At 42.4% G+C, this 14,479-nt stretch overlaps 1 protein-coding gene across 2 annotated transcripts in view; it reads right to left on the bottom strand.

Moving 5' to 3' along the window:
* ZC4H2 (zinc finger C4H2-type containing) overlaps positions 1-14,479 on the bottom strand; it is a 31,241-nt gene that overhangs the window by 10,080 nt on the left and 6,682 nt on the right. For both annotated transcript variants that reach the window (XM_068249629.1, XM_068249628.1), the window contains exon 2: positions 11,044-11,215. In XM_068249629.1, coding sequence (XP_068105730.1) covers positions 11,044-11,215 — 172 coding nt within the window. The remainder of the gene's footprint in view (positions 1-11,043; positions 11,216-14,479) is intronic.

The raw sequence follows: 14,479 nt of genomic DNA, 5'->3' as shown, positions 1-14,479 counted from the left end.
TTTATGTTTTGTTGGCAAGAGCTGGCAAGAGCTGCATGGAATCGGTATACTCCCTGTGTCAACATGGATTTCCTTGGAATACTCTTATAACCTAAAAACATACTGGTACAGTCATTGGCTTCTCCGAAATTGGTCCTAGAGTGTTGATGGAACATTTAATTATGAGTTCCTTTATGCCTGGTGCACACCAAGCAATTTCCCATCAGATCGACGCGTCAAATCGATAATTTCCATCAGGTCCCACCAGGTTTAAAATTGATTTTGTACAGATGTGATGGGTAAAATGATCAGATATCTTTATCAAACGTGTCAGAAATTATCGTATTGACCCCTCGATCTGACAGGTAATTGCACGGTGTGTGAAAACTGACCAGCAACTTCCACCTTTTAGCAGTCAATAACTTACCTGTACAAAATTATACAGCCATTGATGCCTTACTGTCCTCTTCGCAGTCATTTGACTGAAATTTACTGTTCAGTCTGATCACACTTTCAATCAATAGTTTGTCCAAAAATGATCTGGAGTTTATTAAGAGGGCTAGTGAAAATCACTAGATCACTGGCAGATTCAATCAAAGTGATTTAATCCGTCATAACATGTATCGGTTGTCTGGCCATAAGGAAGGACAGTTAGTGATGTCCATGTTCCATGTAAAGCAGTTCAGAAATGTGTCAGTACTATATAAATGTTTGCATGGTGTTCCACGAATGCTGGATATGCACAATCTAATCGACGGGTAATCTGACAGGAAGTTTTACCGTGTAGACCATTACTTAAAGGGATTCTGTGGATTATTAAAAAACAAAAACTGACACTTACCTGAGACTTCTATCGGGCCCCTGCAGCTGTCATGTCCCGCGTCGTCCTCCTACGATCCTCCGTTCCCCACTGCTGGTCCTGTTCCAATTATCCGTCTGACGCAACTGCGGCTGAGCAGCCACGCGCGTGCGAAGTAGGCGGAAATACCCGATCGCCGTCGGGTCCGCTCTACTGCGCAGGCGCAAGTCTCCGGCGCCTGCGCAGTAGAGCGGACCCGACGGAGATCGGGTATTTCCGTCTATTTCCGAGCTGAATGCAGCCACAGCGCCCCCGCTGGAGCCAGCAAAGGTAAATATTGAAATTACAGTCGGGCCTGTCGCCGGCTGTTCAGAGGGCTGCAGCGAGACCCCCGTGGGACGCAGGACGGCGTGGGAAGCCTCATTAGGATCCGGAGGCTTCCCCCACCCGAGGTGAGTACCCCCCAGGGGATCTTTTTCAAGTTACAGAGTCTCTTTAAGTAACCATCCTTATGGTGGCCATACATGGTACAATTTTTCATACAATCTTACCATTTCTATGTAGTATAAGGGTAAATTAAGTGAATATACTGAAAGGATAATTTAGGCAGTTCCCTTATATTACATAGAAATGGTAAGATTGTATCTTGAAAAAATTGTACCATGTATGGCCACCATTAGATTCTCAATAACTTTCCCTTTCTGGTAAAAGTTATTGAGAAAGCTGCATATCTCCAACTTGAAGCCAGCATCTTTAACGCCCTATACTCTGGCTTCATGAAGCACCACAACTGTAAAACAGCCCTTGTCCAGATTTGGAATTACCCGTTTATGGCCAGAGACAAAGGTGAGTGTTCCATCCTGCTTGATCTCTCAGCAGCTTTTGATACAGTTGATCATGAAATCTTGCTTAACAGGCTGCAAGAGTACTGTGGCATTGATGGTTTAGTCCTCCAATGGTTCTCCTCCTTCATGGCTGGCAAAACGCAAAGGGTAACCTTGAGGACTTTCCAGTCCTACCCTGTACCACTATAATATGGTGTGCCCCAGGATTCAATACTATCCCCCATTTACCATATATGTGCTGCCATTCGGGAAAATCATCCAGAAACACCGTCTGACATACCACTGCTATGCTGATGACACCCAGCTATATATGTCATTCAAACCTGACATGACAGACCCCATTCCAAAAATAAACAGATGCTTAGCTGAGCTTCAGGAGAGGATGAATTAAAACTGGCTTAACCACTTGAGGACCCACCCTTTACCCCCCCTTAAGGACCAGCGCTGTTTGATGGGATCTGTGCTGGGTGGGCTCTGCAGCCCCCAGCACAGATCAGCGGGCACGCAGAGCGATCAGATCGCCCCCCTTTTTTCCCCCCTATGGGGATGATGTGCAGGGGGGGTCTGATCGCTCCTGCTGGTGGCATGTTGCGGGGGGGGGCACCTCAAAGCCCCCCTCCGCGGCGACATTCCCTCCCCCTCCCTCTCCTACCTGTCCCTCCAGTGATCCGGGCTGCACAGGACGCTATCCGTCCTGTGCAGCCAGTGACAGGACGTCCTCTGTCACATGGCGGCGATCCCCGGCCGCTGATTGGCCGGGGATCGCCGATCTGCCTTACGGCGCTGCTGCGCAGCAGCGCCGTACAATGTAAACAAAGCGGATTATTTCCGCTTCTGTTTACATTTAGCCTGCGAGCCGCCATCGGCGGCCCGCAGGCTATTCACGGAGCCCCCCGCCGTGAACTGACAGGAAGCAGCCGCTCGCGCGAGCGGCTGCTTCCTGATTAATCAGCCTGCAGCTGGCGACGCAGTACTGCGTCGCTGGTCCTGCAGCTGCCACTTTGCCGACGCACGGTATAAGCGTGCGGTCGGCAAGTGGTTAAACTAAATGCTAAACTGAGGTAACAGCAAAGCAGCTCCAGACACGGTCAATACCACTGAGGGTAGGGAACTTAGACCCTATGGGAACTCAGACCTGATCAGGAATTACACTTCAAGAATTTAGTTTCAGCTATTGTGAAACATTCCTTCTTTCACCTAAGGAATATTGCAAAAATTAAGCACCTTATTCCCTCAGGCTCAGAGGATCTTCCAACCCTAGTTCACCCCTCATCATGTCACGGCTGAACTATTGCATTGCCCTCTATGCAGGCCTTCCAAATAAATACCTACACCGCCTGCAGCTAGTACATAATGATGCCACAAGACTGTTAACAAGCCAACCCCACCATTGCCACATAGCACCAATCCTTTGCTCACTACACTGACTACCCATAAATTGGACAATCTTTTTCTAAATTGGCATGCTAACATTCAAATCCCTACATGACCTAGCCCTGGATACCTGAAGGATTTGTTACAACTGCATCACACCTCCCACAACCTCAGGTCCAAAGGATCCAATAGCTTGACCACTACCAGAGTTCAAGTAAAAACCTTTGAAGCCAGAGCTATCTGACATGCTGTCCCTACACTGTGGAATGCCTTGCCAAACTAAATCAAGACAGCTCCAACCCTGGACACATTTAAATCAAAACTGAAAAGCCACCTGTTTAGTGTGGCTTTTATAATCACATGACGTTCCCCCCTATACGCATCACTGTGTACTGATCTGAGACAAGCTTATGAGCTTTGGCTTTTACGGGAGAAAAGCGCTTTACAAATTTTTCATTTTGTTGTTATGTGTACACGTCCACACTGCTCCCAGTCGATAATGGGATCAATTTTCCCATGATGACTTCGGAAAATCAATCCCATTATCAAACGGGAGCCCATTGGACATGTCGGAAATAGTCATCCACTTCCCGTCAAGCGGACAGGAAATTGGATCGTGGGCATAAGAGGCGAAGTGCAAATGCTTGTATACAAATATTCTTGGGAACGACTGACCATCTAAGAAAATTAGTTTGCATTTCTGCTAATACAGCCAACTGAAAAACCTGATACCGTAGGTAATTCTCCTTTATATGACAATGAGGAGTGTTTAAAATAAAACTAAAACATAGTACAATGCATAACAATATCCCAAGAGCGGGAGGTTACTCATTCATTTAATCATATACAAGCACTTTTATTAGGTGTCTTCCTCAGGGAACATCCCTGGAGGATTGTCGGTTTACATTAAGGAGGATTTATAGTCCCTATCCCAACTGGCCTCATTGATCAGGACATGCTGGAGCTGTTGGAAGCATGCTTGGGGTAAAAAAAAGTACATAGCTTTGCTAGCTGATGCAAAGAAACATAGATGTCGTTCACCACAGAAGCAGAACAGTTAAAAGTTCCAGGGATATATATCAAGACACATTTTTATCAGTAATGCTTTGCACACATATTTCACATTTCTCTGAGGTGTTGGCACAGTGCAGTAACTCTGTTATTGTCTTTCTTAAAATAATTAAAAATTAGCAATCAGGAAAGGTTTTCTAGCCTGTCCAATCAGGTTTTCCCAACTACAATTACCTGATGAGCCCTCGGATGATGCTGCAGGGCTGACACTGTACAGATTGTTTGTTAGCTAGCCGGTAGGCTATAGACGTGTCTTGTTGCTATGCAGAAGAAAGGGCTGTCAGGGCAGTGCAGGAGTGATGTCACACAGCGGGCAGGGTGAGTGGGGAGAAAAATGTTCTCTGCTGATACTCTGCTGAATTGATCTGCTAGGGAGGACCACTATACACACACTAAATTGTCGTCAGAGGCAGTCATTATCTGCCATCCCCAGAGTTTCATCTAGTGAGTGTACAAGGCTTTAGGTCTACAGGTAATTTACTGTTCTTTAATTGTCATGCCTTTATTATTTCTCATCTAGACTACTGCAACTCCGCACACTGATGTACCTGCTAACCGTTTGTCCCCACTACAGTCCATCATGTACTCTGCTGCACGACTCATCCACATCTCCTCTCACTTTTCTAGTACTACCCCCGCTCTGTCATTCCCTTCCCTAGCAGCCAATCACACAAATAGTACAACTCAAAATCCTGTTTGTTGCCTACAAAGCACTTTACAACCCTAGCTCCTTATCTAAATAAACTTATTTCCAGACAACATCCCTCACACAATCTTGGCCATAGTAACAATATTCTGCTGTCTCCCTTTCTAGTTGCTCTTTTTACTCCTGCTTACAAGATTTCTCTTGATTCTCCACTCCTCTGGAACTCCCTCCCTCAACACATCCGCCACTCACCCAAACTTGCCCTTCTTAGGTAAAACCTAAAAACGCACCTTTTCAGGCAAGCATACTATCTCACTTAGGACACTTTGGCCTCTGATCACCACTCTACCACCTCATACTCTGCTTCCCTTTACCTACTGTCCTATCCCTTAACCCTTTAAGGTGTCCAGATTGATCAAGAGACAGATCTCTCTCTAATCAAATCTGATCAGAGACAGATCTGTTGGCTGCCCATACACTGCAGACTAATTCCCGAACAATTTCAGCATGAAATCTCTCAGGAATTGGCCTTGTGACGCCGCATCCGTCATCTCTGTCACTGTCTCTCTCCGGTAACCATGCATCAAATCTTTCACCTGTCCAGCTGCCACGAGTCCAGCTGCTCCTTCTTCCTCATTCACATCCCACGTGCCGTGCATAACAATTAGCACGTGTGTGACATCACACATCCATTATTGTCTTGCATTGTTGAATTGTATATATGTGTATATATTATATCACATCCATTATTGTTTTGCATTGTTGAATTGTATATATTTGTATATATTATATATTGTAAATATTTAATTGTTATACTTTATATTCTGTTCTGTTGTACAGTGCCACAGATGATGCTGGCGCTATATAAATCAACAATAATAATAATAAATAGTTGTCTGCAGCTGCATTTTGTCTGCAATGGCGTAGCATGCTCTTCTTCAAGGTCAACCAGCACCATTTACTATTTCAAGTGGCTTAACGTGCTTCAAAAGCACAAGGCTGTTTATTATTGTAACAGACCACTAAGCGTAACGTTTGCCTTACCCCAAGCTGCACTGCATTGCAAACTGTACATGACCTGCAGGGTTTGATGTCATCATGAGAAAAAAAAATGTAATTACCTTAATAGCATATTCATGAGGAAAATGACTTGACTAAAATTGAAGATACTAAATCAGAAGAAAAATGACCTATTCTAACAGCCATAAATGTGACTATTGACCTTCATAATTATATTAAGACTGTGTATCCTTTAGGTAGCACCAATGATATTGTATTCTAGGAAGATTTGTTTTTGTTTTGTTTTTTCTTTTTAGTCACATAGTAAAGCTGTAACTGTAAACCTGACCTTTTCTTCATAGCCCATTTATCATACGTGAAAATCAATATGTCTTTCAGCAGTACAGCTTATTCAATCCTCAGGTCCCAGGGAGATTATGTACAAGACCCAAATCTGCACAGAGAAGGAAAGCTTTTGGCAAACTCTACAAGGTGCAATCAGTTTCCAACTTTGCAAAGTTCTATAGTAATGTGATGAGGATATCTACATACTGGAGCTTCTGCCCTGCAGTAATAAGTACCCAGCCTGCTACACACGGGCAACTGCAGCTAAAAGTACAATGTAAGATCCAGCTACAGAAAAATCACTTTTTAAAGATCTCTGCATGAAAACTCTAGGGAGTAAGATGATGGTTCACCTTCAAAAAGGCACAAAAACACAGGGAGGCGAAATGGTGCAGTAACTGATGAGTAATTGTCACAAAATCAGGTTGCTAAGAAGAGCAACTAACCAATGCTCACAAGTGGAGAGATTACAAACTTGTCTCCCAAGATTCTCTTGCATTGGCCGTTCTCTTAAAAAACAGGATACAAGCTGAACAATGAAAAGGTTGGAGCTGGAAGCATACCAAGGAGGGTGAACAGTAAGAATAGGGGAAAGAGGCTCCCAAGTTGGTATAAAACTAGGTTAAAATAATGAGGAGGAAGCTTACCTCAAAGGATGACACTAATTGTTGTGATAGAACAAGGTTTTTATTTGACAAAGGCGACGCATTTCGTGGGCTCAAAGCTCGGCTGCATTATTGTGTTGGCACGAGAATTTACCTTGAGGAAGTGGGTTCAGCCCACGAAACACATTGCCATATCAATAGTGAAGTTTGTAAAATGTAAAGTGACAGTACAAATTTAATTTAACAGTTGAAAAAAAGCCTGCCAGCAAGGGGCCCTGCCTTCCAGAAATACCACAGACTTAACTTTTAAAATGCTTTTATTAATGAAACTTGGAAATAAGCAATTTCCAACTTTCATGTTTAAAATCGGAAATACTGAATTCTGAGCTGAAATTCAGAATTTTGTGGAATTCAGAAGCTAATCCCTAAACTGCAGAAACATTCCATATAATGGGTGGCAAGACAATAATGCCCAAATCTATTAAACTCATTTGAATGTGTTACAGTAGCAGGTTGGTATTGATCTAGGGAGGGTCCAAGTTATTTACTGGAATAAGAAGAGTGTCAGCTTTTCTCTGGAAATGATTTCCCAAGGCTTTTCTTTATGTTGATTCAAGAATAGCTACTGCTTTACACACCCATACATTACCTTTCATCTTGTTCCTGTAGGTCTCATTTGCTGCTATCTCAAACACAAGAAAGGTCATTGACTGGCTGGGCAAAGAAATAACCCCGGACATATCTATAATACCAGCCCACGCTTGTAGTTGTGACAAAGTTTAATGAAACCCCAATGGTATGATAATTTTCATTAAACATTTAGGACCAAATTCATAGCCTAAAGAACAAGGCTGTTTAATTTATGGACTTTGGTACAAAGTACAACGCCCGATGGAGATTTACCTAGTATCCAAGCGACCTAAGTCTACATGCAATCCTTTGTTGTCGAAGTTATTAGCAACATGGAGCAGAGTTAAAAGGAGTTGTAACATCCAAAAATAAATAATTGTCTGAAAATAGTTAGTGACCCACAAATACTGTATATGTAAACCCCTCTTTTTCCTAAAATTATTATCCTTAATTTTTTTTTACATGCTCTGTGTGCCTGTGCCGAACTGTTCAGTGCCAACAGGATTGTCGGAAGATTTGGGTTTGTTTTTTTTAGCTACAGTAACATGCTTATCTCAACATGCAAATTACAGAAACTTCCAATTCTAGATAAGATAATGGCACTATGACCAGAAGGCAATTGAATCTCCACTCCCTTTGAAGAGTTTACTTAGTGATGTAAGCCTGTAATGCTGGGCATAGACGGTTCGAGAATGCACCGGTATCGAGCCAGCGGCTCTATGCCGGCGCGTCACTGCTCATCCGCGTGGATCGATTCCCGCTCGTCCCTGCGGGCAATCTTTATCAGCCGCTTGAATCCCGGCTATTGTCCGCCCGCGGCGAATCTATCCGGCGGGTCATCGGACCTGTTGGATATTATCAATCGAGCCATCAGCGGCTCAATTGATAAGGACACAAACGAACCGTCTATGCCCAGCATTAGATAGGTGATGATTGCTGTGAGAGGGACAGTAAGCAGTACATTACCACTAAGGGCTCTTTTCCACTATGAAATGCGATTACGTTTCAATTTCCACCATGCGATTGTGATTGCGATTGAGCTACTATACTCATTATAGTACAGCTCAATCGCATACAAACGCGGCAGGACGACGATTGCGTTTTCACCAAAATCGCATCGCAATCGGATCGCACTAATAGAAGATGCTGCTGCAGTTTCCATTAGTTTAATGTACCTTGCGATTTGCGATCAGAATCAAATCGCAAATCGCAGGGTAGTGGAAAAAGGCCCTAAGCTGTTTTTTTGGTTTTTTTTAAAGTGTTGGCATCACAGATAAACAGTAAGGATGGAAACTAGTAGAAATATTTTTTTTCTTTTTACATCACATTTCTCTTAAATCTCACAGTGAACACTAAAAACCACTGCATAATTTATTATTGGATGATTTATTTATTTATTTCAGTTAATAAGGGGTTTCATCTCACTTTAAGCATCATTCACTCTCTTGAATTCTGTTGATCAAAATCATTGTTCATTAGCAGCATGTGCTGTCCTGGGGAGGGGAGGAAAATGAGAAGCAGTGGGTTCCCTGGAAAGTTTAAAAGGAACCCGAGGTGTGAGACCTATGGAAGCTGCCATATTTATTTGCTTTTAAACAATACCAGTTGCCTGGCAGTCCTGCTGATCTTTCTGGTCAGCAGTGTCTGAATCACACGCTTGAAAAGCATGCAGTTAGTCTTCTCAGATTTATCATAGGATCTGATGGAAATGCTTGTTCAATATGGCTTAATGTATTAGAGGCAAAAGATCAGCAGGGCAGCCAGGCATAATACCTTATTTAAAAGGAAATAAACATGTCAGCCTCCATATCTCTATCACCTCAGGTTCCCTTTCAGGAAAAAGCAATAAGCCCCCAAAATATTTTGCAGCTATCTGCTTGTCACCCATGTTTTGATTAGCGCAGAAGACATATAGTAGACTCACATCCAAAACTGTCATGATCAGTTTAGTCTTCTAACTTTTATTTCTGTGCATGTACCTTAACCACTTTACCACCCGCGGTGCGGATATCTCCGTCCCTTTTTCCATCCTTTCACTCCAGGGACGGAGATATCCGCACCTCCCGCACTCCCGCCGCTGTCCGCGCTCCCACTCGCTCGTCCGTGCACCCCCGCGCTCGTGCACGCCGCCGCCCGCTCGCCCGGAGATCAATGAACGGGAAAAGCCATTCCCGTTCGTGGATCTAAGCCCCCACAATGATCGGCTGCTTCTACGAGAAGCAACGCGATCATTGTGAAGAAAAAAAAAAGTTTCCCAGCCTCATAACACTTCCTGCAAGCGTCCTTCCGACGCTTGCAGGTCGCATAAACAAAAAGTTACTGTGTCCATCTTGTGGCCAAATAGTAAAACTACACCCTAAAGCATTTTTCATATACAAATACAGTAGTTTTACACTAAAAATTAACTCATTACCTCCCACACTCCCCAATTTTTTAATTTTTTTTGTAATAAAAAAAAAATTACAATAAAAAAAATACATAAATAGTTACCTAAGGGACTGAACTTTTTAAATATTTATGTCAAGAGGGTATAACACTGTTACTTTATAAACTATGTGCTTGTAATTAGGGATGGACGCAAAAGTGAAAAAAAATGCACCTTTATTTCCAAATAAAATATTGGCGCCAAACATTGTGATAGGGACATAATTTAAACGGTTTTATAAATGGGACAAATGGGCAAATAAAATTCATGGGTTTTAATCACAGTAGCATGCATTATTTAAAAAATATAATGGCCGAAAACTGAAAAACAATGAATTTATTCCCACATTTTTTCCTATTTTCCCATTAAAACACATTTAGAATAAAATAATTCTTGGCATAATGTCCCACCAAAGAAAGCCTAATTGGTGGTGAAAAAATCAAGATATACTTCATTTCATTGTGATAAGTAATGATAAAGTTATAGATGAATGAATGGAAGGAGCACTGAAAGGTGAAAATTGCTCTGGTGGTCAAGGGGTAAAACCCCTCAGTTGTGAAGTGGCTTAAGAGGATGCAAAATCTAATGTAAAATTGAACTTCATCTAAATCAAGGACCAATACCCCCTTTGCCAAAGGAATCATTACCTTTACACGATTAGATCATCAGGGACATTTGCGTGGCTGATATGGAGGTGAAACCCCTCCCACAGTGTGATGTCATTGCCATGAAAGTTTCTTGTCCATGTACCTCGTTGCATTGTGGAAGATAAGAATGTTGCCAACTGCCAAGCAAGCTGTATTTTCCTCTGTGCATATGTATATTTTTTAAAAAAAAATGGCATGACGTCACACAGTTTTACCATTTCAAAAGAGATAAAACTGTGGGACATCATGTCAGATTGAGCCTACAGACTCATATATAAGTCTCTCTTTGTTACATTTACTTTTGTATAGTTCTGATCCAGTTCTGAATAATGCCTGATGAAGAAACTTAACATTTTGAAAGCTTGCAAATAAACCTTGTACTGTTAGTTGTTAAAGGTATTACCGGAATCAACGTTTGTCAGTTTGATGACTACATTTCTGCTCCATGACCAACACCGGACCATACTTAACTTACCTCCCAACGTATTAGAAATATTTTTTTAATGAAACTCCAAACAAAGCTATCCTAGGCTAATAATATTAATGAAGTAAGCAAACCCCTACACTAGAGGAAAATAATACAATCCGATGAGCTGGAATTAGTCTATTGGGATAAAAAAGATTGAAGTCATATAATAGTACATGAGTTGTGACTGGATTAGGTGTTGCGGTACATACCACATTAATGTCTGCATGAATAAGCCTCAGCTCTTCCACATGAGCCATCTTTTCCTGAAGCAAAAGGTCCATTTCTTGCTTGTACTCCTTTAGATGTCTCTCCTCTGATTCCAATGATTCAAATTCTGCTTTCAGTCGGGCTTTGATCTTCTCCATCTGTAGAGTCTTGTTCCTGAAGGACCAACAAAGCTGCAGTTATCAGATATCTCAAAGTTTAAAGTAGAACTCTAGCTTCTTCTGTAAGTTTTGAAGAGAGTTGAGAATGGCTGAAGCCTCTATGAAATGTATACTGTTGTATGTGCCACCAATATCTTCTGGAACATTAACGTCTAGTTGAAACCATCTTTTTTTCAGCTATACCATGACCTGGATAATTTAAAAGCTGTACAGAAAAACTTTACACAAGGACAAACTAACAAAATATATTGAGCCACTTTAAAATATTCAATCAGTTAATAAGAATTATGTTCCCCCACAGAAATATTACTAAACAAACCATCAAAAAGTATACAGATAGTTTCATAACAGACAACTAAACAGTAAAAAAGTTTATGTAGTGCGCATAGCAGGCATAACCTAGGTAACATGGGTTGTGCTAATTGCTCAACCTGCACAATGTTAAACACCTAAGTACTGGTTAAATTGCCATGCATAGGCAGCACACAGCAATTATAACATTAGTTAGTGAACATCCCCAGTGGCCTTTATTTAGTTAACATCTCTCCTAAGTTTTCTGCCAGGAGATACTTTTACTACAAAATAACTTTACAGCACTTATCAATGAAAAAAGTACTATAAAGTAGGTAAAAATTACTATCAAACTTATTTTGAGTTTTACTTGCACGTTGGGGGTAAAAAGGGTATTTTATTTATTCAGTGTTAATTACAGTACCTCCTGGAAAAGAACTCAAGTGAATAGTGAATTAAATATGTGCAAAAGTATAATCTAAGCTGTTATTGCAACATGTGTTAGAATAGACTGTAGAAACATAATATACACTCAATAGGGTCCTAAAACAAAAGCTACAGCTATAACAGTGGCATATAGTGCCATATATATGGACCTCAGGAGCCAGTTTGTCCAATACAGTGCCAAATAGGGTTAGATTATAGGAGTCAGCCCCATGACAATAATTACAGGAAAACTCAAAAGTAATTTTAAGGAGCCTCGGCTCCCTGGCTTAAGAATATTTTCCCAGCCCTGAAATTAATATTATTTTAAATATTACTAATCATTAATATTATTTTAAATAATACTAATTATGGTATTTAATTGTTGATAAAGATTATTTAACTAGCAACAGCTGTCTCTGCATAAGTTACAATCTAATATCCTCACCATTCACATTTATAAATAAGAAGGCAAAAGGAAATCTGTTTTATGAACCCTTGCCAAAATGAATGTTATTACGTGATTGGGTGGTTTGTCATGTACTTCTATTGCTTTATCATACACAAGCGAAATACATGATAGTATTAGTTTTGAAATCTATACAAAAATACATTCTTATAACACTGAAAAATACTGACACTCCTAATATGTGGTACTGTTGGATAGCACATAATGGCTAAGAATCATGGGTAGATGTACAGAATATGTACAAGATAAACGTATACATAAAGTTGTGAAAATGCTCACCAGCGAGAGAAATGGCCACATTCCTCCGGTGCACAATGGCCACAATTCAATTAACTCCTCTCCTGTCTTTAATAATGATTCTGTGCTATTTTTACTGTTATCACCATGGTGATAAAGCATTTAGTATTTACTAAGCAATTTACCTCAGGCGAACATTAAAATAAGGATTACGTCTTTAAGTTAATGAGTGATTTCTAAAGTTAAGGTTTCAATCCTTAACCTCTTGAGGACTGCAGGGCTAAACCCCCCTAGTGACCAGGCAATTTTTAGTTTAAAAGGCCACTGCAGCTTTAAGGCCAAGCTGCAGGGCCGCACAACATAGCACACGAGTGATTCCCCCCCCCCCCCCCCTTTTCTCCCCACCAACAGAGCTCTCTGTTGGTGGGGTCTGATCGCTCCCCCATGTTTATTTTTTTTTTAATAAATATTTGTGTTGCTGTTTTTTAAAAAAAAAAACCTCTTCCTTCAAATCCCTTCCCTCCCTCGCTCCCTCCCTCCCCACAGCCGGCCAATTACGGCGATCGGCTGTCATAGGCTTCTGCCTATGAGAGCCGATCGCTCTCTTGTCCCCCAGGGGGACAGCCGTGTCACACGGCTGTCCCCAGTGCAGCGCTGCTGCTGATCGCAGCGCTGCACAGGGTAAATAGACGGCGATCACGCCGTCTAACAGTCTCCCGAGCGGCAATAGCCGCTCGGAGACTGAAGGCGGGGCGGAGCTCCGCCCCCCAAAGCAGGAGATGCGCGCGCAGCCTGCGCGCGATCTCCTGCAAAACAGAGCCCCAGGACTTTACGCCAATTGGCGTTAGGCGGTCCTGGGGCTGCCGCCGCGGCCACGCCTACTGGCGTGACGCGGTCGGCAAGAGGTTAAAATAACAGCAGAATTCTAAATTAAGACAGAATGTTAATTCACAGAGAGGAAGGGAGAGAGACAAAAAGCATATCTATCTATCTATCTATCCATCCATCCATCCATCCATCCAGCTAGCTAGCTAGTTATATACACACACAGACACACACAAAAATTCACACAGAGACACAGAAACATACACAGAACCAGCCACTAGAGTTGGGCCGAACGGTTCGCCTGCGAACGGTTCCATGCGAACTTCAGTGGTTCGCGTTCGCGTCCCGCAGGCGAAGTTTTGCGGAAGTTCGGTTCACCCCATAATGCACCATGAGGGTCAACTTTGACCCTCTACATCACAGTCAGCAGGCCCAGTGTAGCCAATTAGGCTACACTAGCCCCTGGAGCCACTCCCCCCCTAATAAAAGGCAGGCAGCGGCGGCCATTAAGCTCACTCGTGTGCCTGCGTTAGTGAGAGTAGGGCGAGCTGCTGCAGACTGTCTCTCATAGGGAAAGATTAGTTAGGCTTAGCTTGTTCCTGGCTGCATACCTGTTCTGTTTAGTGAGCCCACCATACCTGTTCTGTTCAGTGAGCCCACTGGATACCTGCATACCTGTTCAGTGAACCTGCCACTGCATACCTGTTCTGTGAACCCACCACTGCATACCTGTACTGTGAACCCACCACTGCATACCTGTTCAGTGAACCCACCACTGCATACCTGTTCAGTGAACCCACCACTGCATACCTGTTCAGTGAACCTGCCACTGCATACCTGTTCTGTGAACCCACCACTGCATACCTGTTCAGTGAACCCACCACTGCATACCTGTTCAGTGAACCCACCACTGCATACCTGTTCAGTGAACCCACCACTGCATACCTGTACTGTTCAGTGAACCCGCCACTGCATACCTGTTCTGTTCAGTGAACCCGCCACTGCATACCTGTT

The sequence above is a fragment of the Hyperolius riggenbachi genome, chromosome 8 (genome assembly GCF_040937935.1).
Source record: "Hyperolius riggenbachi isolate aHypRig1 chromosome 8, aHypRig1.pri, whole genome shotgun sequence".
NCBI lineage: Eukaryota > Metazoa > Chordata > Amphibia > Anura > Hyperoliidae > Hyperolius > Hyperolius riggenbachi.
The sequence above is the reverse complement of the archived record's forward strand: the minus strand, read 5'-3'. Positions and strand labels throughout refer to the sequence as shown.